The sequence below is a fragment of the Plectropomus leopardus genome, chromosome 20 (assembly GCF_008729295.1).
Source record: "Plectropomus leopardus isolate mb chromosome 20, YSFRI_Pleo_2.0, whole genome shotgun sequence".
In the NCBI taxonomy this organism is placed as follows: Eukaryota; Metazoa; Chordata; class Actinopteri; order Perciformes; family Serranidae; genus Plectropomus; species Plectropomus leopardus.
Genome location: NC_056482.1, coordinates 18189867 through 18216874, shown reverse-complemented (window position 1 = coordinate 18216874; position 27008 = coordinate 18189867). Strand labels below are relative to the sequence as shown.

General features: G+C 39.5%; 1 protein-coding gene across 1 annotated transcript in view; it reads right to left on the bottom strand.

The window, feature by feature from the left end:
• Window positions 1-1951: 1951 nt before the first annotated feature.
• Window positions 1952-27008, bottom strand: part of LOC121959589 (splicing factor SWAP) — a 62722-nt gene continuing 37665 nt past the window's right edge. Inside the window, exons 15-19 of the mRNA XM_042508985.1 lie at window positions 20177-20550; window positions 18195-18326; window positions 17668-17808; window positions 11251-11323; window positions 1952-2676 (exon numbers count right to left, since the gene is read on the bottom strand). Coding sequence (XP_042364919.1) covers window positions 2611-2676; window positions 11251-11323; window positions 17668-17808; window positions 18195-18326; window positions 20177-20550 — 786 coding nt within the window. The 3' untranslated portion in view covers window positions 1952-2610. The remainder of the gene's footprint in view (window positions 2677-11250; window positions 11324-17667; window positions 17809-18194; window positions 18327-20176; window positions 20551-27008) is intronic.

The window sequence follows — 27008 nt, the reverse complement described above, 5'->3', positions numbered from 1 at the left end:
ACTCGCCAAGTAGGCTGCTGACAGGAAGTCAATAAAGTGTGGGAATATAATAATGTGGAAACAAAACAGAACCACAGAAAAGTAGACTGTGTTTGTGTCAGCTGTTTGCGTTTGTCAGGAGGGAGGGAATATTCAGCATTCTCATAGCCTGAGGCTTGAAGCAGCTTTTTACTTTGTTGTTGCAGGTCCTAATGCTCCTGTGGAGTTTCCCTGATGGTGAAAGGGGGAGAAGTGACTACTGCTGTAGTGAGAGGAGGTTTGAGCTTCTCTCTGTAGAGCCTTGGGGTCAGCATAGCAGTTGGGATGCTTTTGATGTTGCATCTGTAAAAAGGTGTTGAGGGCAGGAGCGTATTGACTTTCTTTAGGATGAGTAGTCAGTGCACCTTCTTTACTATTTTTAGTCATAAGTTTGTATGTGAAGCACACTCCAAGGCTTCTGACTACTTTCACTGAAAATCCTCTGAAGTGGAGACTGTTATGAATGAAAGACCTTTTAAGTTTCACTGACACTGAAGAGACAATTTCTGTCCAGGTGCCATGATGTAAATCATTATTGGTAATGGTCATCTAATTTGATGACAATCAGGAGAGAACACTTTATCTGAAAGGATTTCGCACACGCCTTGAGTTGCACTTGATGTGGCCAACCATTTTCTTAATTTGCCAAATATGCATTTGAAGACATTGCTATGCTGATGATGTACTGCTGTACCTTGCAATTAAACTCTTTCTGCACAAATGTTCGTGTGAAACATAATCACTCCTTTTTATCCTTGATCAACCAAAAGAACTAGAGAAACTTGGTTGAAAATACACAAGAGCTAACCCTAAGCGTGACCTATTATTAGGCCTCAACCAAACAGCAAGGACACTATTGTTGAAGTGCCAGTTCTTGAATGGTCACTTGAGGCTGGCTCAAAAAGTGAGAAAATCTCAATAGAAATGAACATGTTTTAAGTTTAGTACAAAAAGAGTTTTGCGGCGACTGTGTTGGTTGGGTAACGTAAACATGGCTTTACCCCAGATTCAAAGGGGATAGGTATAGATGTCGCTTTGCTTTTTCAGCATGTTTTTAGTTCAAAGTACATTTTCGTCACCTAAGAAGGGCTTGTTCATTGTTTGGTTGTTCTAAAACATAGACTAAAAAGTCAAGATATTTGGTTTTACTGAGAGGCATGTTCTGTTTTAACGGTTTTAAGACCATTCTTACAGTTGGCCATAGCTGTAAATGCACCATGCCAACCAAGATAGGCACGTGCATTAGGGTTAGCTCCACCCTTTCATCCAAATATGACCACTTCAAAAATCCAAGATTGCGACCGCCAAAACGCCAAACTTAAGGCTTCAGTATGAGAGTCCACAACCATAGGGTGATGTCACAGTGGCTATGTCCATTATTTTGGACAGCATCACTTTCAGAATGCTGTAGCAGAACTATATATGTGAGTAGAGGGAGATGACCATATCTTCCATGTTTTGCTGTCTTTTCATTGATTTTTACATTTTATGGATTATTTTTCAGCCTCTACATGGCTCTGACAGCGATATCTTTCCCAAACATTTAATCCCTTACGAGCATGTAACAGACCATGAACAGTTTTTGTATCCAGGTTTAACTGCCAAGGTACAGAAATTGGTTATAAGAGCCATCTTAGCCGCGGCAGCAGACACCTGGAGGATATCAGCTGATCTACAGTTATGTTTATCGGGTTTATCAGCAATGCTTCTGTGATGCTAAACTCCGTACAGTCAATGGAGGTGAAGGTTTTGGGCCAGCAAACATATTTTTTTCCATCTTATCAGTGTATCCCAAATGAAGGACGGAGAAGAGGAGGACTGGGAGGGTGGCTGAGTCTTTTGCCCTAATTTCAGCTATTTTATTACTCTATCAACTTTTGTATTTGCACACACAAATCTAAAGGTAAAAAAGAAAAGGAGTAATACTCACAAATAAATCATAACTGAAACTTTATTGACAGTTTGGATTAGAAAGGTGTTCTGCATTAAATCCCATTACAGTACAAACCAGGAACAGAAGTAGAAGGCCACGCACTAGAACTGAGGGACACAATAGAAAATTAAAAGGGCTTCTCAAGCAGACGTGTGAGGTGCTGAAGGGAAAAGACAGCTGGGGGCGGACATAAGAAGGAAAACAACAGCAGAGAATAGTAGATGAGGGAGAAGAGAATTGAATTTATCAAAACAACACGACCCTTCATAGAAGGAGAGAATACGGACCTCCAGCAGCTCTACGCAATGCTGCAAAGAATGACTCATCACGTGGGAGAAAAGTGTTTTAAAACAGGATGCAAATTAACATAGGGATTTATTTCCACATTTGCACCAAAACATGTCAACTGCTGTCATGAGCTCTGAGCCGGTGAGCTGTTTTCTCAGGTCAGGTGTGAAACCAGGTATTTCAGCTTAATGAGTGCCTTTACATCACTCTAACAATACTGCAGAAGACATAATGTAGCCAAACTGAATCTGCCAATGCTCAAATCAACATGAAATAATAAATCAAGGATGAACACATAGATGAAACAGATCCAGGCCAAATAAATCTCCATGAAATCAGGGAATGCCAATCACTGATTGGCCATGTTTTCTTTAGGAATTAGGAGGTTGGAAAGTCTTGGAGGTGGCAAGCATGGCTCGCACTTTGGCCATCAGATCCTGCAAAGAGAGAAGAAGAGATTAATTTAATTTACCACACATCTTCACACATATTTCTGGTGTCGATGTATAACTGGGAATAAACTTAAAACTTGATCTAAAACAAGAATGTGGCTGTGACTGTGGAGTTGTTATACGCCCCTCCAATAAAGAACCGCAATTTAACGTTATTTAACGTTCAACGTTATTCCGCTGTGCTCATCTTGATAAAATGTACATTCGCAGAATGGGTGGAGAGAGTTGACTCGACTTTGAGCCCGCACCGGAGGTAGTAATGTGGCCAAATCAGCCAGCAGCATGGGACCACTGACGGGACCACTGACGGGACCACTGAAGGGACTACCGACGGGGCCACCAACGAGACAGGTGTGATGTTTCGACGACGTGTATGACCCACCTTTGTGAGATTTAAAAAAGCAGCAAATAGCAGTTACCAGAAGAATAAAATATTGCATATTGGGAAAATGATGAGGTCTTGGAGCTCCTTACCCTTCAAGCAGAGTACAAGATCAACCGTTATTTGACAGCAAATGACTGTTACTCGCATGTTATGCTATGTTAAAAAAAACAAAGGCGGTGTACAGAAAGGACTTTGTAGCAGTCCTTTTGTGCGATCTCTTTGTAAAAAGTGCTAACGATGATATGTTTACTGATATCTTCTCATATCAGTCACAGCCCCCTGAACTGAATTGAAACAATATTGAATCAAGACAGACTTTGCAGTATCGTATTGTTGTCCTAAGAACCAATATAATATTGTATTGTATTGTAATGAAAATGTATGACACCTCTTCTTGTAGTGCTGTTTTTACTGGGAATCAACTTCTCAGTCTGCAGTCTTCAGATGCGTTTAGCTCAGTTTTGTTTCACCACCATGAGCAATCCCCTCGTGTGAGGTTGAAATACTGTTGTATTTTCAGGCTTGTTTTGGAGTATGCTTTCTGCCCTTGAGCCATTAGTAATTCCTTTAAACACATGACACATTTAAACTACAATATAATGTTCTGTAAGCATATTACCTCCTCCCTAAACCATTCCATCTACAGTCACATAATCCCTGATTTCAGCAGCTGACCTGCTCAGTGGCCAAAAGTAAATGTATTATGTAAACAAGAAAAGACGATGATAGTAAAAACAATTCTCAGAAAGCCAGAGCTGCCCGCAAGAGAACAGGGCTAAAGAGAGAATTATAAAGTAGATTGAAGCAAGTATGGAGCTGCAAAAATATCAAATTCCATGCCACCCCTCTTCAGGTAGAAATGCTAATTCTGCTGACTAAGGGGCAAATGCTTGCATTGCTGAATAGGAGGTGTTAATTTGCATCCCAAGAGTGATTCATACACGCATGGACAAATATCCACCCTTGAGCTCTCCTGACAGATGAGACAAATTAACAGCTGTAATCACAGAGGGAAGGAGCTGTCATATCAAATCACTCAAAAGGCTGTTTCTCCCCAAACCCTGGTGTATCCAAATATAACACATACACCCATACACACACGAATGTGACAAACAGACAATGCCCCAAATTATTAATAACTGAGTGGAAAGTTGTTCAAACTACAGCTGAATTCTTGTTTTGGCAAATGAAAGTGCAGCAGAAACTGTATTATATTAATAGATCATCACACGTTACAGCTGTCACCCATGGAAAAGCCTGCTATGGTTACATAATACTGAAAAAGCACGAAACCCACTTACAACTAAATATTCCAATAAACAATGCATAGGATGTTAACATAAATATTGATCCAACATTTTATAAAACATAAATACAAGCTTACATTTGAAAACTGTTTAAGAATACAAATCCATCACCGCCTGCTAAACCCGACAAGACAAACAACGTTCTCCTGATCTGTTAATGCAACACAGTAAATCAGCAGTGGAATACTTAAAGAAGTATTTCACTTGTAAGCATAGTTTTGGAATTGATGCTACATGACCAGAAAAAACAGAGAAAAAGGACTATGGAACTTTCTTTTGCTCACAGGGAAGAATCTACAACTACCAGAATGCACTATGCCGCACTGGACCAATAAAAGCTCCTGCTGGTAGGCAAATTAATGCAGACTCTGTAATTTGACACTATGGCGGCTGGTTGGAAACAAAAAAAAAAAAACTCATGTTACAGTTACATGTTGACATTTTAACAGAATCTCTGCTTATATTTGATCAACACTGCTTAGTTTTACAGCATTATCTGAGTTTTTTCGGCCTACGTTTTCACTATGCAGGAAACAGAATGCTGCCCACTTCCTGTTTACCAACTCAATTATGCAATTATGGTTGAACAAGACACAAAAATGAGTTTCTCAAGACATTTTAGTTGAGAAAGAGACAACACAGTAGCAGAATCTCAGGGTTTATATCTAATAAGCCTAGTTTTACTGTTTTATCAGGGTTTAGTCTGAGTTTGAGACTGAAGGAGGGGGCGGGTGGGTCTCTTCATCTCATTTTTACTTTTTTTAATGGAGATGTGCTTCAGGCACGCACATAAGCACTGACTGCATGCATTCCAAATTGCCTAATTCTCAAGGCATGACGGCTACGCACTGAGATACACAGAATTCAACTTTTAGAACGCAACAGCACGCACCGCCTGTCATGTGACAAGGAACAACCAGCCACAGCCAGCAGATATCTTTCCTTACTTCCATAAATATCAGTCTTTAATAAACAGGGAGGAGAAGTTGGTCGTTTTAATGCAGGGATTACATCTCTTCAATGGACAATATTTTAGGCCCAATACACACTTAAGAAACCTCTGGAGGACGATCGGCTATGCACTCAGGATTCCTGGTAGGAAGATACGGTACAGTGCTGGTTATGGTTGCTTACCAACCTCTGACACAACGTGCCCCCATGCTCATGAACATTGGAACAGAGTGGACATGAGTAGCACCAAGTGTCTGACCTCATTTTTTCCAGGTGGTTAATCATGCTGCAGAGGTACAGCCCCTTAGGCAGAGTAGGGCAGGTCATACCTTCGCCATACTAAAAGAAACCAACACTCACATTCCCAACAGGTCCAGATATTTAGTATGCTAGATATTTGGGGAGTATCTGCAGTTCATCAGCAAGCCTTTTGGCACAGGTCTTTGAACAGAACACTTGGTCTTTGAACAGAACACTTGAGCACCGAAACCAACGCCGATTTGCCTTTGATCTGGGCTTTTGTCTGGGAGCTCCAAAAACTGTGAGCACAAAATCAGACAGGAGGAAGGAGTTATAAAACCATAATTTTAAAACAGTTTGCATCAAAGACCTAAGAAGGCATTTCACAGATTTGCTTCTAATTGCAAACACATTCACACTGCAAGGTTTAACATTAACACTATAATCTACTGTTAGAAATATCTCAAGGGGGCTATGCAACATGTTGAGTTTTCTATTCAGTTTACACACCCACATTCACACACCTGCCTGGGATAAGTTCTCCACAGCTTTTCTCTTTATCTGCTGTCAAGCTTGAAGACAACTTAAGACTGGACTTAGCCTTTCTGTTATCTTAACTTTAAAGAAGGAAGAAAAACAAACAAACACAGGTATACTGCTTTAGATCTAAACTATAAATACTACAATGTAAAAAAGAAAAAAAAAAGACCAATTTATAAAAGCTTCTCTCAGAGTGCACCAAACATCTATCAAATAGAGCAAAGCACAACAAATGTAAAGCAGAGAGGACAGGAGACAGAGGAACAAAGACAAACAGGAGGAAAATGAGAGACGGGTTGAGGCGAATAGCAACCAGGCACCCTCAGGGAAGAGGAGACCATTAGGCAGATGAGGATGTGCTGAATTATTCAATATGTGTTTGTAAAACATCACAGATGGGGTATAAGTAGTTAGTGGCTGTGAATCTGTGCATGTTGCAACAGCAGCGAACAACATGTTTTCATGAGCTCGCTTATATTGGTATGTTGAGATGAAGACACAAGGAGACGTTCTGTTTTTGTTATGCGAGAGAAAGAAATGAAATGTTTTTGTTGAAGCATCAAGGGATATGAAATGCGTGGTTTTGTGTCTGTGGTGAATCTGTAAACAGCGGACACTCACTCTGAGACACGCTCTGTCACTCTCTCCCCCACACACATACACACGCAGTGGCTGATGGCCAGAGGAGAGAAAATGTTCCAAATTCTGAAGTTGCACCAGTGTTTTTACAAAATAGTCAGTGTTGCTTCTCCATTCACACTCTATTGACCTCCATTAGCTCGAGTCCCAGTGCTTCTCGGATTCTGGCCTTGACTGCAGCCTCGCTACATTCATTGCAACACTTGTTTGCTCGTAGGTAGAACTACTCCTACACCTACACATCATTTTTTTATTCTCAGTGTTAAATAATGTAGCTACAAAATATAACGGAGGCTACTGATCACATTTACACCTGCACGCTGGGCTCTACCCTCCGTGTTTAAACGCATGCAGTTGCACAGAGGTTGCATAAGAATCAATCAATCAACACACTGCATCACATCATGCATGTAAAGTAAAGATAAAATCACAGGAGTATTAATCAAAGATGGCGGTCTAAGATAATATTGCAAAGAAGCACATATAAGTTAAATCATGAGACATTTCCAGAAAGGTTTTTCATCTTGGAATTGATTTAAGGCTTTAGGCAAATCAGGGTAATTGATTTTGAAATTTGTCTTGAGGGATGTTTCTTCATGTTTCCGCAGCAGTCAGAATTACATAAATAAACAGTATATCGCGATATTGCACTTAAGTGCTGGCAGAGAGGCAAACCAAATAAAATAAATAAATAATGACAATAATGATAATAATAATTAAACAGTAAATTAAAGAGAAAACAGACGAAGACTTTTTGTCCCAATGATAAGTGATTGAAGTGAAAATTGTCTTGTATTAATGTCTCTTTGGAGCCTTTTTGCAACAAATAAAAAAGCCCATTGAGGTGAGAAAATAAACTCTCTAAAAAAAAAATGAATCTTGCAATTTTAATATCCTGCTTTCCTTCCTATCCTATCCTACAGCATATTTTTCTTCCAGAACTGGTCTGTGTGCATGCATGTGATTAAGGTGCATTTCTGAAAGCAGCATGATAAACAGCCATAAACTGGACCTTGTAATTTTGAACAGAGTGGAACAGGGAGGATGTCAGAATTTATTGGGGAGGCGTGTGTGAGGTTACATGGTGACTAATGTGCGTGTACCATTTATTCACACAAGTATTCCTTTTATTGTGTGCTCTGGCACCCAAATGAGGAAAAAACACAGACAGCTACATTTATTGTGTCACATGCAACCCACTCATTCCATTACGCATGTGACACCACCATATATTTTTTGTGTAACCAATGTCCTCTGTAGAAAATGACAGGATGGCTGCCATTTTTCAAGCCTGTGCCACCTCAACAACAGTGTGACTGCATCAGAAATAATGAATAATTCAAGTGTTGCATTGAGCTACTGTTAAATGCAAGTGCAGTAGTGACGTTACTGATGTGGCAATGCAGAAAGCATTATCATTCTGACAGTTGGTAGAGACAACTGTGAGAAAGTGGCAGCATGCGGAGCTCAGAGTGTGATTGCTGTAATCTTATGGATGCAAGTGTCTATGCTGTCTTTAACACTCAATGGGAGACTGCGGCTTCTGAGCTGTTGACAAATGTGATAGTAATCCAGATAATAACAATTTTGTGTTTCTCTTAAACAGAAAGTAACTTATTTTGGGACACTTGGGGGCAGTGGAAACAAGTTGTAAACACGCAACGTTAAATTGATAAGTTGATAAGTTGAAAGTGCGGAAGTGCAAAAAAAACTGCAATTCCTTGAATTGCCACTTGAAGCTGGCTACAAAATAGAGTAAATCCTCACAGATCCCCATGTTAAGATGGCCAGCTTTACAGCAGAAATAAACATGTTTGCAGCCTGCTACAAAAAGACACACACGCACACACACACACACAAAAAAAAAAACAACAACCCCATAACAAAATAATATGGCAATGGCCGAAATGCCAAACTCAAGGTGTCAAAACAGCACCTCACAAATCCATGGGTGACGGCTCGATAGCTACATTCATTATACAGTCTATGGTTAACATCCAGCAGTTACAGAGCAACATAAGCATTCATTTAGAGTCAAGTTTCTGGCCATCTAGCAAATTTAATGCTAACATTCACTCTATTTTAGCTCTGTTTTTGGTGTTAACCAACCTGAGAAGAATATCTGGCTCTAGCAGCTACTCGGTCCCTGTTAGTGCTGAGCAAGAAAACAACACTATGAGAGTGAACCAAAACAGTGAAGCTGCAGCTGGAATGATAAACAATGAGCTGGAACTCACTATAAAGCTCAATAATACCGTTCAGATTCAGGTGATAATCAGTACAAGTGACCCCTTTCACATTTTCATTATCATTTGATGGTTTTTGTTGGATGAAAATATGGATAGGAGCTGCTTGAAGAAAAGTAAAAACAACTTGCACACAGTCTAGAGGCAAAACACACTTTATGAAATGCTGAAACTTTTGACCTTTGTGAACAGGAGAGGTTGACCGCTTAAGACATTTTAATTTAGGGAGAAACAACTTATTGAACATAAGCTCCGGTACATGGCAACTTCCCCTTTTTGTCTGAATTAACAAGTGCTAGAAGACAACACATTAGCTTTGCCTCCTTCCTCAGTAGAGACGGAAATCCCACATCAGAAGACACAGATTTTGTCAGGAGCAAGGTCTCCAAGGTCTCTACATTCACCTACCGCTCAACTGGCATCAACCAATATTTAGTCTATCTTTCCAAATTCTTGGCTCTGCTCCCAGAAGGAGTTTAGGGGGTGGAAATGCAGTTTCAGCCAGGATGTGCTGTTACAGTTGCAATATGTGATTTTTTTGCCAGTGTGTTGAAATGTCAGAATACAAGTAATGATAACCATATTACTCTGTAGAGGTAGACAAAATACCGGGAACACCTTTCAACACTGGAAACTACAGCCTGAAGTACCATCAACTAACACAGTTCAAAGTCAGTCTCAAGTCAGGATTTACTTCCTTCCTTATGACCAAATTACACTATCCCGATCAGCTGTTTTTCAGAGTTTCATATTTAAGTCAACCCTGACTACAAGTCTGAAAAGTACACAGACACATGGCAAGTTTGTGCACCTACAGTGCTGCAGCAAAATCAGTATACTGTTGAGGCATCTGGGAGCATCTCAAGAAAAGTAATGTCACTCCAGGTTTCAAAGGGTTAAAAGCGCAATGATTAACTCAAGCTTAAAATCACTAAGGATGTCAACTGCAGGTGTGATGTGTCAGATTTTGTTGTATTAACATTGAATATATGTTATAACTATACACACCCCAAATGCACACAAACAGATGAAATGTAAACAGGTGGACATGAATACCCAAACTCACTATAGTACAGACAAAGATGCACAGCCAACAACTCACTATGTCTAAATATTCCATCTTTTGTCCTCTTTCCCAAAAAGACAATATTCCTTCTATGATGTTTGCATGACTAATGAAAATGAATATTCAACTGATGTTCCTGTTTACATGCAGCTGCACACACACTAATTAATGGCCCCTAACATGTCGTTTATCACTTCAAAATACGGAAAAGTGGAACAGCTGAAGCCACTTATGCCATATTGCCTCCGTGTGAACACTATCACCGTCTTTCATTCCTTCAAATACATTCTTTTTAAGGGTATTTTTTTGGTAACATCAGAGTGTAAGTGGGAGATAGAGGGGATGACATACAGCAAAGTGCTGCGGTTTGAAATAAAAAATAAACAAATTAAGTCTTGGATTGTTTTCTTCTCTTTACTGACAGCAAGTACTTTGCAACTGGTGTGTGTCATTATTTTGCAGTCTGAAAACAACCTTTTCTAACTTAATGATTTCTTTTTTATTTCTTTTTCTTCAGTGATCAATTCAATATACAGATCTGACTGTAAACAGGTAAAGCCATGTGTCACAATTTGCAGTAAAAACCCCAAATAAAATGTACTGCATATTCTGAACTGACTCTATACATGCCCAAAGAACACCATTAAAACCCAAATAATACCTTCACACCACAAGTCTTAATCAGAAATTCTGTATTTGGCATGAGGCCTACTTCAGAAATGACATGACATGACTTGTATCAAATTTGGAATGTTGTCACATTTGGAATAATAGTGCATGTAAGTGTAGTCTATGAAAAGGACTCTCACAAACACAAACACAAACACACACACACACACACACACACACACACACACACAAACTAGTGTAGTAGAAAATTACTTCAGGTCGTGGTTTAGCTAATCTACAAGATGCAGATGAGACAGCTATACCATTTCTAAATCTAAGATATGACAGAGAGTTCTTCAAGGTTCAAACAAGTTAAGCTAAATAAAATATAATGCATGGGTTTGTTGTGCAAACAAACAGCAGATAAAGCAGAATATGTAAATAAAATAAAAAATGAATTCAACCAACGCAGCACTTTTCCATCCTTCCTCTTTGCATGATGGAAAGAGAACAACACTTGTATTCGGTGGGCTGTAAAGTGCAGGATATATTTGGCATAAAAGCAAAGAACAATACCTGAGTTATTTTGGACTGAACAGAGGATACTATGGATGAGGACACTGCCTTGTCTTTCTCCAGAGAACCGCCCCTGTAGAAAGAAGAGAAACAAAGACGAGAGAGGAGAAAACCAATCATGTTAACAGGAGAGCCTATACAATATTCATATCTTCTGAAATGTTCAAAGTTCAAAGACAGACATTAAGAGCTGTAGAAGAAAGAGGAGAAGGAAAAGACAGATACATGAAAGAGAAATGGCATGTGACCTGTAAAAACATGTCAACAATGTCAAACTCAGACAAGTATATAAACATGCATAAAGACAGCAAAATGGCCAAAATCACAGGCCTCAAATTCAACCTCATAGCTCTGTCCAAAGCTTTTTATGTCTCTACAGTCTAACTTCCATAATTCATCGAGATTTTTAAAATAGAAAACGTCTTTTGCATCACGGTGATTGAACACAACAGGTGACAAGAAGCAGACTGCTGCTGATGTTAAGGAGTTTTCCCGCTTCAGTCCACTGAAAAAGTGGGACAATTTGGGACGTGTGTCTCTGTGTATGTCAGTCAATCTTGGGTATTACACTTCTTTGAATGCATAACCTGGAATTATTATGGTGCCCTGCTCTACGTCCATCCCTTGTAGAAAGAAAATACATTTTTTTAGACAGCAGAATACTTGAAAAATCCATTTTATGGAGGGGTGTTGTTCCTGCTTCAATAACTGTTCTCTGAAAAGACAGAAAATTACTACAAACACAATGACACAATTCAAATAAATAAAAGAAAAAAAGCACTCTCATCCTAACAAAGGGCATCACCTGGTTGATATACTAGTGATGTTAGATGTTGTTGCTTTTAAAAGCATGCAACTGATGTTCATGAAATACCTTAGTTATAAGCAAATGGTCCCTTAACAAAAATAAGCCTTTATATGTTTTTCTCTTGAACAAGTAAAAAAAAATATTTCTATGGTGTGCCATCATTCAAAATGTTTTAGGGAAAAAACTGCTATTTAGAGTTACACTGGGTTCCATAAATCAAAACTTTGTAAACACAGCTTCTGTCTCCTAGTTGCTGAAGATTTCTTTGAATCAGTTACACCTACGTTTGTCAAAGGGTTATTATAAAGCAATACATTTGGCTTGAAGATGTTTGTGGTCGTTCAGTGTATGCAAATAATTTATAAACAGTAATGCATGACATGATCTGTTAAGGTGAGATTTGGGGCCGTATTCACAAAGCTTCCTGGTACTAAGAGTTGCTGCTAGAGTATATATTCTGAAACAATATTTATAACTTTGATAGAGTTTAATAATTATCTAATACAGCCCCCCTTCAAAAATCTCAAACTATTACTTTAAGAGTTTCTTAAACAGAAGAGATTAGAGCCACAGATTATATGATGCGGGGATAATTTTTGTGGTTTGATTGATACCCAACGCGTATCAATTTAATGCCAGAAAGATAGCACTAACACTAAGACATTTGGCAGCAGGAAAATGTAACAGTGCAGCAGTGTGATCACAAAATCAGCGCTTTCACAGTCCAACATTGTGATGCACTTCACTTAATTTACACTGGGTGTCCACAGCTTGCAGGCTCACAAAAGGCCGTGTCTGTTACAACCAATCACATCTGTTAAAAGAATGCATCATACCTAGCAACGGGGTCAACCACACTTCCTCACTAAGATAAATGTTTGTGTCTCTTCCTAGCTCAAAGTTGCTCTGTGACCATTTCTAAATCACTCCTAAGCTCTGACTCCTTGCTAGAAATTTCCAGGCCAAGATACTTTTTGAAAGTATTTTCAGAGCATTTGTGAACACGGCTCCTGGAGCACAGTTATAAGGTGCCATCTTACTTATGGTGCTATATATGACTGACATGGATCCAAACAGAGATTTACATCAAGACAGTGTCCCATGCACACAGAAAGTCTGCAAAGAAGACGGCACAACAGGGCACACAAGATATCAGGTGACTTATCGACCCTCTGCCACTCTGAATGCTACAGGAACAGATTGGGATCAACATCTCAGGTGTAAGCCTCGACACCGACTAAGAGTCCTTCCTCTGTGAAGGTTTGACCTTTCTCTCTCCTCTTGTTGATCTTTATGCATGAAAGGCAGATGCTCTCAAATACCTCATGGAACTACACTTAAAAAATGTCTTTGCTCCACTGAAATTCAGTGGATAGAATTTCAGTCCAAGTCTGATAGCAGGTGTGTCTCTTTATCAGCTATGTATTCTTTAAATACTTAGTGCTGGCGGCAGGGTTGGCGGGCAGCACGAAAAAGTGGAAGTACAGTTGCTCTAATAACAGTGCCTGTTATTAGAGCAACAGCCCAAAAAGCAAGCAAAACACCGCCAAATGACAGCATCTGGCAGTGTTTTGCCATGGCGGAAGGAAAGATATCTAGGTACTGGTTAGATGGAGGGAACTTTACCACAGTTCATTTACACACAACTCCCACATTGTTTTGAAACAAAGCTGGTTGAAAATCGGCGAAATATCTCAGAAAAGATGTGATTATTCCCTGCACTGATAAAAGAGGATCTGTTTGTTATTCTGTCATTTGAATAATATGATAATGGAATCAATGGCCAGATGTCCGACACCTGTTGTTCTGAGCCACTTCATCATGACCTGACAGATGACATCAATAAAGAGGTGTGGAACAATTTTATTGACAGCACTTTCAAAAGAGACTGTTCCTTTGCATGAAATATCCAATCTGTCCAGGCTTCCAGCCATGCCTTAAGTACATAAATCCCCCCTAAATCCTCCTTTGGGACCTATAGTGGCTAGTGTTCGGATCTTAATGGGTCCTCCGTACTTCTGTTGATTATTTTGTCTGAAAATACTGCATGTCACCACTTTCCCTTCTTTTCTGGGTAGCACAACAGATTCCCAAACTTTCTTACATTTAGTCCTAGTGTTGAGGGGTTTAGTCTTTGCAAGGGGCAAATTTTCTTTCGTCCATTGGGAGGGACTTTGGAGCAGTGAAATATAGAATGAGATTTGGAACAAACTTTTAAAGACGGTGAATGGTAATCCATATGTAAGGAAGCACAATCCTTCTCATATAACAGCTGCCATTAACTTTTGCAGGTTAATATTATCTACAGGACATACTTTACCCCAGCAAGGATGAATGAATCAATATCAGATCTTTGCCCTTGATGCGAAACAGAGACAGGTAACCTTATTCACATTATCTGGAAATGTAATAAATTTAAACATTATAAGAATTCAATATTTGAAACTCTTAAAGGGATTTGCAGGTTTGAGATCCCCTGGTCACCTAAAAAGCCTTACTATGCAACATATCTGACATCTCTCTTGCCAAAAGAAACAAGGTGCTGTTCATCAAACTGGCCTTAATTGCTGGTAATAAATTGATTGCTTTATTATTGAAAAAGCAGATTTTCCCTCTGTCTCTATGTGACTTAAGGAAATCTCCTCATACATGGCTTCAGAAAAAAGTAGCTGCAGCTCTGGTGTCAGGAGTTACATGGGAAATAATTCTCAGTCTGTTGTGGGTTGATTATAAGACATTTGTGATATAACTAAAACATGTAGTTTAAATTTCTTTTGTTGGGAGGCGATGGTGGGTGGGACTGATCTTGTGGTATTGATATTTTACATATATTTTATTGTATGTTGGAAAGTAAGTACTCTGTGTTTTCTCCCATAGACTGATTTTTGAGTGAGAAAATTAAATAAACTGGTGAAAATAATTTGAGAATTGCAAAATCATTTGGATGCAATGACACTGAGGTCCTCAAGACTTTGTATTGTTCAGTTTGTACATGAACAATGAAGCATTATAAAATCATCTTTACAAACGCCTCGCCTGTACTCCAAAGAATCTTCTGCTGATCTCATAGAATGTGTTGAAATATTAAAGCTTTTTCTTTTTTTTTCCAGTCACGACACACAGCCATAGGAAGTTAAATCCTGCAAATCCATTCCTCTCTAAAATTGGTATACCAGATATATTCATGATTTTATGATAATCTGGAGAGGCAGCACTCAAACATTGCATGATTTCAGTTTTACAATACTTGAATACCACAACTGATTATCTTTGTTTCACTCTATTCATGAACGGAGCTGTCTGAGAAAACAAAATGAAGTGTAAAAAATATACAATAAAGTTGTATTAAATCATATCACATCGTACTGTACCGTGTCGTGTCGTGTCGTGTCGTGTCATATTATACTTAAACAATATTACATGAGAGGGTGTGCTTTACCGTTGTTATTGGCACGACAGTAATGCCACAAGCTGGAGGTGCTCGCTCACCAGTATTTACGGGTTGGTCTAATGGTACCATACATTGTAATCATTAAATTAGCTCATTTAAATCAAAATCAACAATAACCGAGGACTACAATATGTAAGACTGCTAATCACACTTCAATCTTGAGTGTGCAATGGCTTGTCATTATGTGAATAAAAGTCATAGATCTACACTAAGTTTCTGAAAAGATTTTGTCGCCCCTCCAAGAGAGGGCACATTGTAAGTTAACTGTTATGCAGAGATAGCTACTGTATTTATACAGCTGAACCACATGGATTAAATGAGAAAATGAATGTTTTTTGTTTTCTATGGGACTACTTCACCTAATGCATGACATATTGGTGATATTCAAGCACTTACAAATCAATTTTACTGACATGCATTTCAAATCTAACATCTGACACTGCTTCAGTAGGAAAGTTAATTGCTTCAAGATGTGAAGCGACTTGAGAGCTGCATGAATTAACACTGACATTTGCTTGCGGTGATGTGGCTCAATGCAATGTGAAGGGCAGCACTATTGTGTTGCACTCCATCAGCCTGATAACTTTTGTGCTTTCTTTGCTGGTTTGATGACGAGCTCATCACTGCCTCTGCGTGTTGACCATTCCACACTGTACAGAAAGACTCTGCACACGGCTTCTCTCTTGAAAGTACTCTGCTGGATTTGGTACAGAAATGGAGCTTTAGCTACAAGTGATTTGAGTCAAAAAGCATGAATTACACCTAATCTTCTTCACTTGTCATGTTCAAACACATGACTGATTTCTTTGTTGGTGCATACAAAAGGATGGCTTCGCTCATATTGCAAATGGCTTGCCCTAATTCTTTCCCGTGGTACAGCCGGCAGAGGGGAGGGGAAGGCGAGGAGTGATTTAGCTGCATATTTATTTAGCAGTTCTTTATTGGAAATATTTTCAACAGCAGACCAACAATCATACATCCTCAGAAGAGACTGTGTCCATTGCCATGAATGCTTTTGTGCCATACGACCTTGAAGCTAAAAGACGTTGGCTTGTATCCATCATATCAGTGACTGTTCAGATTTAATGCTTGAAGTCTCTCTCATGCATACTGGATTTAGAAATTCTTGGACACAACAGACAAGGCCTGAGCTTTGTTTTACCGACGAGAGTTTCACATTCATAAAGCTAGTCTTACAGTTGCATTCAACATATCTTTTTGCATGATACTGCTGCGGTAATGAATGGTGGCACACTAAACATATGAGACATTGTTAGGCCCCATAACATTTAGTTACTGTTGCTACACTTAAGAAAGGTCCCACTCAACAGAGCGAATATGCAGTTTACAACGACGGTTACAGATTTACCACTCTTTTTTTCTCCAGCATTTTTAAAGGGCTCTGTTTTAGGGGTTCCAAAAATACCACATTAGTGTGGACGCTAGGTGTAGAACTAGTATAACCGCCGTGCAGTGGTATGCCTCCATGAGCCAGTCATGTTGCACTTCCAGTTAACATCCATGTCTGTGAAAACGTGAATGCTTGACACACAATTCAGTATCTGACTAAATGTCTCTCCTTTAGTTCATGGCTGAGTTCACGTAGACATTTGTACCAAATTTGAAAAATACTCTAAAGGTGAGAGAGATAATGCGTCCACAAGAATAAGACGGATGCAAGGTCACATTGACCTTGACCTTTAACCACCAAAATTTTATCAGTTCATCTGTAAGTCCGAGTGAACATTTTGTGGCAAATTTGAAAAATTCCCTCAAGGGAACAAGAAAGAAAGACAAGGTCACAGTGACCTTGACCTTTGACAACTAAAATCTTATCAGTGCATTGTGAGTTCATGTACATATTTGTGATAAATTTAAAGAAATTCCTTAAAGGCGTTCTTGAGGTACCACGTTCATGTATCGGACAACACGAAAACATAATACCCCCAGCTATGGCTATCACTGAATCACTGTAAACTAGTAACAGTTATGTTTTTTAAAGCAAAAACATGTTATTGTGGATGTAACCTCAGTTACCCGCTTTAAGCACAAGTCCTCTCTACAACCTTTTGTTTCTTTAGTGAAGAGACTTTCACTTATACATGGGAGAGCAATCTAAATGCTTAGATGGTTGATTGACATGCTTGTTGAGGGTTACCTTGAGTGGGTCAGGCTGGAGGCGGGGCTAGCTGATGGGGACAAAACTCTGCAGGGCGAGGAATATGGGGAGAGAGAGGAACCCACAGTTTGCATCTGTCCTGAGGACGACAAGGAGCTCTTCCTTTTTTCAGGAGGGGACCTGGGAGACAAGAGTGAGAAGGGGAGGGCAAGAAAGAAAAGATTTTAGACTCAGGCAATCACATCACACAATATATCAAAGGCGTGGAATACTGTCTGGAGGCAAAAGCCCTACTTTAAATTCAAGTACAAGCTGTCTGTTGCATTATGTGGTCATTTGGGGGATTAAGTGTCTTGCAGGTATGCTTGCTAAATCTACTCTTAAGGACACAATCTAAACATTGCTCAATGTATAGTGGATATACACACAGTATTATCAAGACATGTTATTGTGTGATTGTTTTTTAATAATCAGTGTTTTCAGTGACAAAATAAACACAGCTGTACGTGGAGACCCCATGATTCATCCTCTCACCTCAGACTGATGACACCTGCTGTTCGGCTTACCTGGATCTCGAATGCCCTCTGGGCAGGCTGGAGCTGCTGCTGGGATGATAGCGATCCCGCTCTCTCTCTTCTCGTCTCCTCTCTGATGAGGAGCCCCGCCTGTCCCTTCTCCCCGGGGAGTGTGAGCGGGATCTGGCCAGACGGGAGGACAAAGAAAATGTAAGCTGGAGAAATGCCATTAAATTACACGAGACAGAGCCGGTAGATGAGCTGATGCATTTGAAAGAAGAACAAGAATGGCGGAGATAACAGACAGAAATAAAGCAAGCTATCAGGATGGTTTTTCACGGGATTTGAAACCAGGAATAGCCAGTGAGGGTTTGAGCAACATTTTCAGTGATTCCACTGGACTATTTGAAGACCTGAATGTGGCGCAGATCCCATTAAGACAGTTAAAAAAGTCTAAATATTGTGCCAAAGGAGAAATACACATGTGTAAATTCCTTAAATAAATATTATATCACATGGACTCTAGCCGGAATTGAAACACAATTAAATATTTATGTATGATATAAGAGATGAATTCACTTCTCACATTTCTTTGCATAAAGGGCAGGACTAGATTAAATTCCTCCACCAATTCATATGCACAGCATGCATGCCATTTACAGACATGAAACAGCCAGGGTTAGAGAGTGAAGCTCTAACTGTTTTCTAAAAAACAAAACCAGGAATGAAGGGACAGCTGAGTAAATGTCAGCTCGTGCTGGGGTGGCTAAACAAAGCGGCCAGGTCAATACTGTCCATCTTGACAGATAAACGACCAAACAAAGCAGCCTATCACTTCTACTCTCTTTTTGCCATAGTTCCTTCTCTTAAATGATTTTATCCCTCCCCTTTTCTTAATTTCTCCTTTTTTACCCCTGCATTTGTTCCATTGATTCATTTCACATTTGTCCTTTTTTCTTCATCTTTCAAAAGAAGTAGGAAAGGGAATGAAAGGATAACAGGAAATACAGACTAAGTAATACATTAGGATGTGTTTTTTGTTCATATGGGAGCAGTGTGCTGTATACTTAATGTTTAGCTAAAACGGAATATTAAACAGGAGGTGATTAATGATTATGTTCACAGACATTAAATGTCTCATACGTTTAACCGCAGCTCTACCAATCACAGAAATACTGCTCTGAACAGTTTCATATCTATCTAGAGAAAAGTTTTGGGGTTTTTTTAAGATAACTTCTTGACTCATCCCATTGAAATTCTAATTAGCCAAATTGCATAAACCAGGAGATTATGGAGGATACAGGCCGCATGTGTTATTTGCCCAGGTAAAAGCAAGCTGATTCAAAGAAGACGATTCAGTTTATGATTTTTTCTGCAACAAAGCAGCGCAAAAAACACAACAACAAAATAGAAAACGCAATAAGTGCTCCTACTAAGTTGATGTGTCTGTGGCAACCAGCAGCAGAGGCCAATAAAGATCTTAGCTGGACAGCTACACTGTGCACTGTCAGGACTAAAAGACTAATCTCTCTCACTGAATTGCAAAACTTTGAGCTGACACAGTCATAAAGTGAGAAAATATGTATGTGAAATCCAATCACATCACCTTGATTCAAGATCAGATTAAATTGTTGGATACTTAGGGCCTGTGTCCACATTTTCTTTCTGAACGCTGGCGTCCTTTTTTAACTGTTCCCAATGAGAGAGCAGATTTAGCCACATGTGACCACCTAGAGAAAGGGCACACGCACAGTGTATTTTTCTATTCTAATATGTTGACAACCCTACTGGGTAACACTCTTTTAATGTAACATTATGTCAGCTACCTTGCTTAACATTAATGCCATGTTGTCATAAAAATAATACCCATTTATGGCACATCACTTAAAGAAAATGCTGCAAGCACATTTTTATGACGTGCTCCCCAGCACCCTGTCACCGCTTTTCAGCCAAAGAAAAACACGATGTGGACACAGGCCCTTTGAGATCCTCTGCACTGCCACTGACACTTCTGCACTGCCAAAGTGTCTTACCGGGACCTGCGGGTTCTCCTGTAGGCACTGGGAAGGGAGTGTTTGCTCTTCGAGCTTGACCTTGACTTTGATCTCGACCTTCTCTTGTGTTTCTTCTTTTTTTTGTCTTTGTCCCTCCCTTTGTTCCTGTCTCTGTCTCGATCCCTATCTCTATCTCTTTCTCTGTCTCTCTCTCTGTCCCTATCTCTATCTCTGTCTCTGTCTTTTGCGGCTCCTCTGGACGTAGAGTGGGAGGACGAAGAAGATGGGGCCTCCCTGCTGCGATAGGCTCCTTTGTTCTCCACGACAAGTCTTTGATCCTGAGGGTACGCAGCTGGTGCAGAGGACACTTGGGGAGACGCAGGGTCAGACAGGACAGAGAGGGCTTCTTGCAGCTACAGACAAAAGGTAGACAGTAGACAGAAAAAGACAGAGAGCAAAAAACATGAGTCACACTGGGCATTCTCTTTTTAATTGGCTTAAAGATAAGAGGAACAAAAAATAAAGTATTGATTATATTAAACAGACACTTTGACACTAGGCACACTGAACAAATTCCCAAATGCTTGATCCCTCAGTACAACTGTGAAAAATCAATACAAAGGCGTGTCAACTTCCTAAGATGCACAAGGTTGGCTGTATATAGAGATCAGAAATTTATTTATGCAATGCCCCCGTGTCCATCGCTGTCGATGTTACAGAGGGATTCTGCTCAGGTGGATATTAAAATCTAGAAAAAAGAATAGCATCTAGTTTACGTGACATGAGAGAAAGGATAAGCAGCACCTGCAGAGAAGCTAAGGAACATGTTTTCCCGAAACTGTCTTGTAGAGAACATAACAGTGTTTGGGTTCTTGTTCTAATCCTGTATTTGTGAAATGTAAATATTTATTAATTAATTAAAATTAATTTAGATGAATTATTTGTGACAAATAAGATTTCAGAAATTTAAATTTAAGGTAATTTAATGACTTTTAAGCCCAATACCTATAAAAGACATTTAAGACCATTGAAGGAGCTGCAGACACCCTGTAAAAATAAGCATTATATGTGCGTGATTTCTTCTTTTAAACAGGCACTGTAGATGTAGCTACAGTGAAAGCAATTTGGTGGAAAATATCTACATTGGGAGATTTTAAAAAAAAAAAAAAGGTACACACATGCACTAAAAGAGGCATGGGATGAACACAAAATGTCTTATAGGCAAAGTCATAGTCCCTTACTCTCTTGGGAAATCATTACTTGCACTCTTAACTCAAAAAAAAGGAAAGAAAATCCTTACTCAGCTGATTAAAAAGTGTGGGTTACACAACACAGTCAGCCCTCTGGCTGCACGCTGAGTTACAACTGTCAGCTGCAAAGTGCCTCTAATTACCCCAATGTGGGTCTGTCTGCTCACATTAGACCGGCCTGCTGCTGGATTCCCACTGCAAAGGCAGCCTCAGTCCATCAGTGGATTAAACATGACACTAAATCTTCCAAGGTCAGCTTTTATCTTCCAGGGTCAAGTCTTAGATTGCTCCTGGGGTCAGCCGTGTTACATATGTATGCATTCATGTTGCTAAAAGGGCACTTGGATAAAGACATCAAATGGCATATTTTATATGCTAACATTAACATAAATGACCGCCCCAGTGAGACGTGATGAACATGGAAAGGAAATGAATGTGGGCTGTGGCGTCAATCTCTCCAATTCAATCTCTCCACCTCTTACCCATTTGCTAAAATTGGTACGAAATGGGTGGAGCATGAAAAGACAGACAGAAAGACGCAGAGAGGGAGCGGATGATGATGAAAGAAGATGAAAGTAGGAAGCAAATGAGGTAAAGAAGGCAGCAAAGAAAGAGAAAGTGCTCACGACAGAAGACAATCAATGAGTATCTAAAAATGCCCAGCGAGGAAGAAAGAGGAGGAATATTTATTACACCTTTCTGTTTGCACACTATCTGGTGTCTTGGCTAAGGGAGAGATAATGAAACGATATGAAGTAGGGTTTGGTTTAAAATTAGGACTGACATACTGGAAGCTTATCCCAACACCAGGAGGAGGAAATGTCTCCCCTCTCACACCTGCTCAGGCAAGATACGGAAGTTCAGACAGCAAGAGGAGTAACAATTAAAAGTTGCAGTGCTTAGGAGAGGAGAGGAGAGGAAAGGAGGAGATGAGAGGAGAGGAGAGGAGAGGAGAGGAGAGGAGAGTAAAGGAGAGGAGAGGAGAGGAGAGGAGAGGAGAGGAGAAATGCTGTCAGATTTACATAAAAACTACATTAGCACAAGTTAAAACATCCACATAGAGAGATTAAACACATTTTGGCCTAATTAAAAGTACAGAAATAAATGTATCACTTGATTATTATCTCCCATGCTCAAAGAAAATAAAATCCCTTAACTATGAAATACAGTGAATGAGACAATTTTACATTGTTATGGAGATTCTTCTCATGTTAGTCCTAAACATCTAAAAAAATCTCTATCTAATTAATAAGGAAATTGATGAGAAAATATTTTAGGAGATTCGCTGTGAGAAGCAGGCGAGCCTCCCTCACACTCACAATGGACATTAATTAAAGCTTTAACTAGAAAATACATTCAAAAATCCATCACTGATGGCAGCCTGTGAGAGAACAGAGAACACTCTTATTCCTTCATATCATTATTCTCCAGTTCAGTGCTGTTCTCAGCCGTGCCACCACTCCCTTGCTGAGCGCTGGGGCTCCTTCTGTAACTGTCCTGTCATGTCTGAATGAACACTTGAGAAACATATATGTAAAAGTCACATAGGCTTGACTGACAAAAAAGCACACTTTAATAGAGAGATGAAGCAATGTGCATGACTGAAGTTGATATGAAAGAGTGCCATATTGATTCTTATTCAAAAACAATTATCTAGATTGATGAAGCAGAACTGGAGGTATCTTTTCTTTCTTTTTTTCCAGTGCATTCTTCTTTCTTGTCAAAACATGATGCCTTCATTACCCATGATGCAATAGATCTGGTAAATGGTAGAATGTAAAAAAGTAAATTAACTCAAGAACTGTACTTCACTACATTTATCTGACATCTTTGTAGTTAGTGGTTTTATCAATCAGTCTACTCATAGAAAATTAATCACCAACTATTTTGATAAACGTTAAGTTTTTTGTTCTTTTTTTAATTTGATTTTGCGGGTGTTTTTTCCCCCTCTATTTTCATAATTTTGAGATGTAAGGTGGGTTTTTTGGGGGTTTTTTTCTTTATATTGTTGAGGTTTGGGGGTCTCATTTAAATATTTGTCAGCACTGGGTACTTTTACTTTTAATACTTTAAGTACATTTTCCTGATTATACTTGCATACTTTTACTTAAGTAACATTTTCAATGCAGGACTTTTACTTGCAACAGAGTATTTTCAGAGGTTCGTATTAGTACTTTTACTCTGAATAGCTCTTCCACCACTGGATCTGGCTGAGTTATGGTAGTAGAGGGTACTGTGGCCTTGAGCCATTATAGCCTCAAGCAGAGATGAGCCAAAGAGTCTGATGAGCTCACTGCTTTTGAACCTCACAGCCTTTTTTTTTTTTTTTTTCATATCCAAACTCGATGTCTACCTCCCAACCTGGAGCTGACTCATAAACTGTATAAATTATGGACGTAGCTACTGTGATGTCACCTATTGGTTTGTAGACTGTCGTTCTGAAGCCTCATGTTCGAGTTGGAGCTGTGGAGGAGTGAGGGGTGGATCTGACTCATAGACAGTAGTGAACCCTCGCAGACTGCCTGTCACGCAAACAGCTCATCCTGAAATATGCAAAACTTAGGCCTTAAATAAAATGTTAATGGGTGAGCTATAAAATAAGCTATGAAGACCAAAATTGTTTTTGTACCAGGCTGCAAACATGTTTATGGGGACTGGGTCTGTTTTGGAGCCAGCCTCAAGAGGCCATTTGATGTACTGCAGTTTATGGGCACTTCAGCGTCTGAATTTGCTCAGCCCCCTTTTTTTTAAAAAAAATTTTTAAACACATATGCTGTTGTACCATCCAAAAATCTGGAAACCAACTTTATTAAATAACATAAGTAGATTTCCCCTTCAAGACAGTGCCAGTGTGAAATCAAATTGGTCTGTTAGAAACCCTAGAGGGAAAAAAGCAGTTGCACCACCTCCGACACAGCATGATGAGCCAAAATGTACCGAGACAGAAAAGTTACACAATCATATCACTATAAGAGTCGCTTACAAAAGCAAAGCGGTCTAGGCCTGTAAAGCTTATTCACTGCTGGGTTCTGTTTGCTCATGACAGCTTACTCCAGCTACTACAGGGCTGTCGCATAAACAACACGATGAGCACTGTGGGGAACATTGTGAGCTTACAACAACAGATCCAAGTCAGCATGGCATCAGCATTCACATTTGTCCTCAAACCTTCAGTATCTAAAGCCCCGACACACTGTGCTGTTGCATCATCCTTTGTTCCGGCCTCCAAAAATGCAGCATCAACTTATAAAATGCTGCTGCCAGTAAATTCACGACAACTAAGTTAAAGGAATACTTCACCCCAAAATGACCATTTGCATATGAATTACTTACCGCATATTACCAGTGTTTTTTTTATCACATGCCTCAGGTGAATGAAGAGTTTAAAACTGGAGAAAATTGTTGATGAATTGAAGTCACAGGCATCCACATAGACTTTTCAAAAAGATAGCCCTTTCCAACAGAAATTAGACATATCTATGCCATTTTCAAAGCCAGACTCCATTGATACAATAGTTCACAAACGCACAACAACAACATTTTTTGCAGACACTTAATATTAACAAAAGACAGACTGTATCACATTTACTTGCTGTGAGCTGTAATTTCACCACTTCTTCACCTTATGGTGCGGTCTCTCTCTCCCTCTGTGCCGCTGCCTTGTCTGCAGCTGCAAAGAGTAGCGTGAAAGTCAAGAGTAATCACTCGGCAGCCACATCTGGGGACATCCCAAAACATCCCCAGTACATTGCGATGAGAAAAACAAATGCTCGATTTGAAGTTATCCAAGTCGACTAAGAGTCTCTGACGTATGATTCCAGTCTCAATCGACTTTCAAGGGGGCAGCCCCACTGCTCTCCCTTCATTTTCCCCAAATTAAGGCAACATTTGCTCTTCAAAGCACTTCTTCTGTCTTGTTCTGTCCTATTTATCAAATTTTAGCATTGTCTCTGTACCCCTCATACCCTCTAATAGAATCAAGGAATAAAAAAAGGAAGAACACTGTGCTCAAAGCAATTGCTTAAATCTTTTTATGTAATTGTCCATGTTGCTGTCCATTTTACTGTTTCTCCCCAGCACATCTCATCCATGCTGATGGAAAGTCTATTTTTAACACGGACCACCCAATGTTGACAATTACCAGTGTTGATTGGATCACAATTGATTTTCTCTGTAAAGTCCTTAAAGATATACAGTACTTACACTGCTCCAACCAACACAGGTTCACAATCTCCAACTGCCCACACATTTACCGACAACATACATTTATTCAATAGGAGGCCAATGACCTGGTATAGGTAGTTCCTTCAGGGTATGTACACTCTGATGGCCACAGCAGAAGCCACAGAACATCTGGAGAAGACTGACAGAGCTGTTGCTATAGTGACAGGGACCTGCCCACCGCCACCTGGCCCAACTGGCAACAGGCCAGTACACCACGCGTCACTTTGGAGGAGCTGACATGCAACACCCATCAAATGGACAAGAAATCTACACATCAAATGACCACCAACGAGTCTTATTTACACTATAAAGTATCCTTACCTGTCTGTTGTTTAATATGACAGACAAAAGGCTTTTAAAAATTGCATTTTTGCAGCGCTACAATGAAACTGAACAAAGCTTTGAATTTTTAAAAAGACATGTCCTGCATTATTTCTGGGGCACCAAAACAGGGAAATAGGTGCAACAGAAGAAAGAAAGCTTTCTACAATTCAATTTGTGTCTTTCTTTGTCAGGAGCCACACTTTCCACCTCTGATTCCTCTGTAGTTCTCTTCAGATGCTCATCTAATAATGCCATGGATCTTAATGAATGCGCAAAATAACATGTAGCAAAGGGCTCTGAGCCTGTGCTGATTTGATCATTTTATGGTGTGCCCACATCTGCCCAACTTATCTCAGCAGGTGGTATGTTCTTGATAATTACAAGAATGGATATGTACAGAAAGTTTTAACATAGGGTACAAATTTAAACCGCCAAGCACCAAATGCAAGTAGATTTTCAGTTTCCCATAACAACAGGAGTGCATTACTATACACTGTAAAAAAATGGACTTATTAATGGACTGAAGTCTGCTGTTTCGGCCACTGCCATCTAGGTTTTTTGGAGCCAAAAGGGACCATATTTGGGTGCATGGCTGGCACTGTGCAGGAGCAAAGGATGGATCTCAATGAGAAGGTGAGGACACTAGCAGCCCTGTTCTTAATTATGCGTTACTTTACGCTGTAAAATATAAAAATAAATGAGCTATATACAAAAATTTACCTCCTTACAGTTGTCATGAAAGGGGAAATTAGCTATACAGACCAAAACCGTTTTTTGTACCAGGGTGTAAACATATTTATTTCTGCTGTAAAGTTGTGCATTTTGAGCAACATGGGGATTGACTAGATTCTTGAGACAGTCTCAAATGGTCCTTCGAGGAACTGCAGCTTTGAAACTCTTACATTGGCTTTATTTTTCCGCCCTGGATGTTGCTACCTGAGCATTATAGCTTTATTTTTTTCTGTTCTTTCCTTTCACAAGCAGTTTTTCACATGTTTAGGCTGTGGTGGTGAGTTGTTGAAATATCTTGGCTTCAAATTTTGGTCTAGCCTCCTCTTGACGTTTAAATTCAG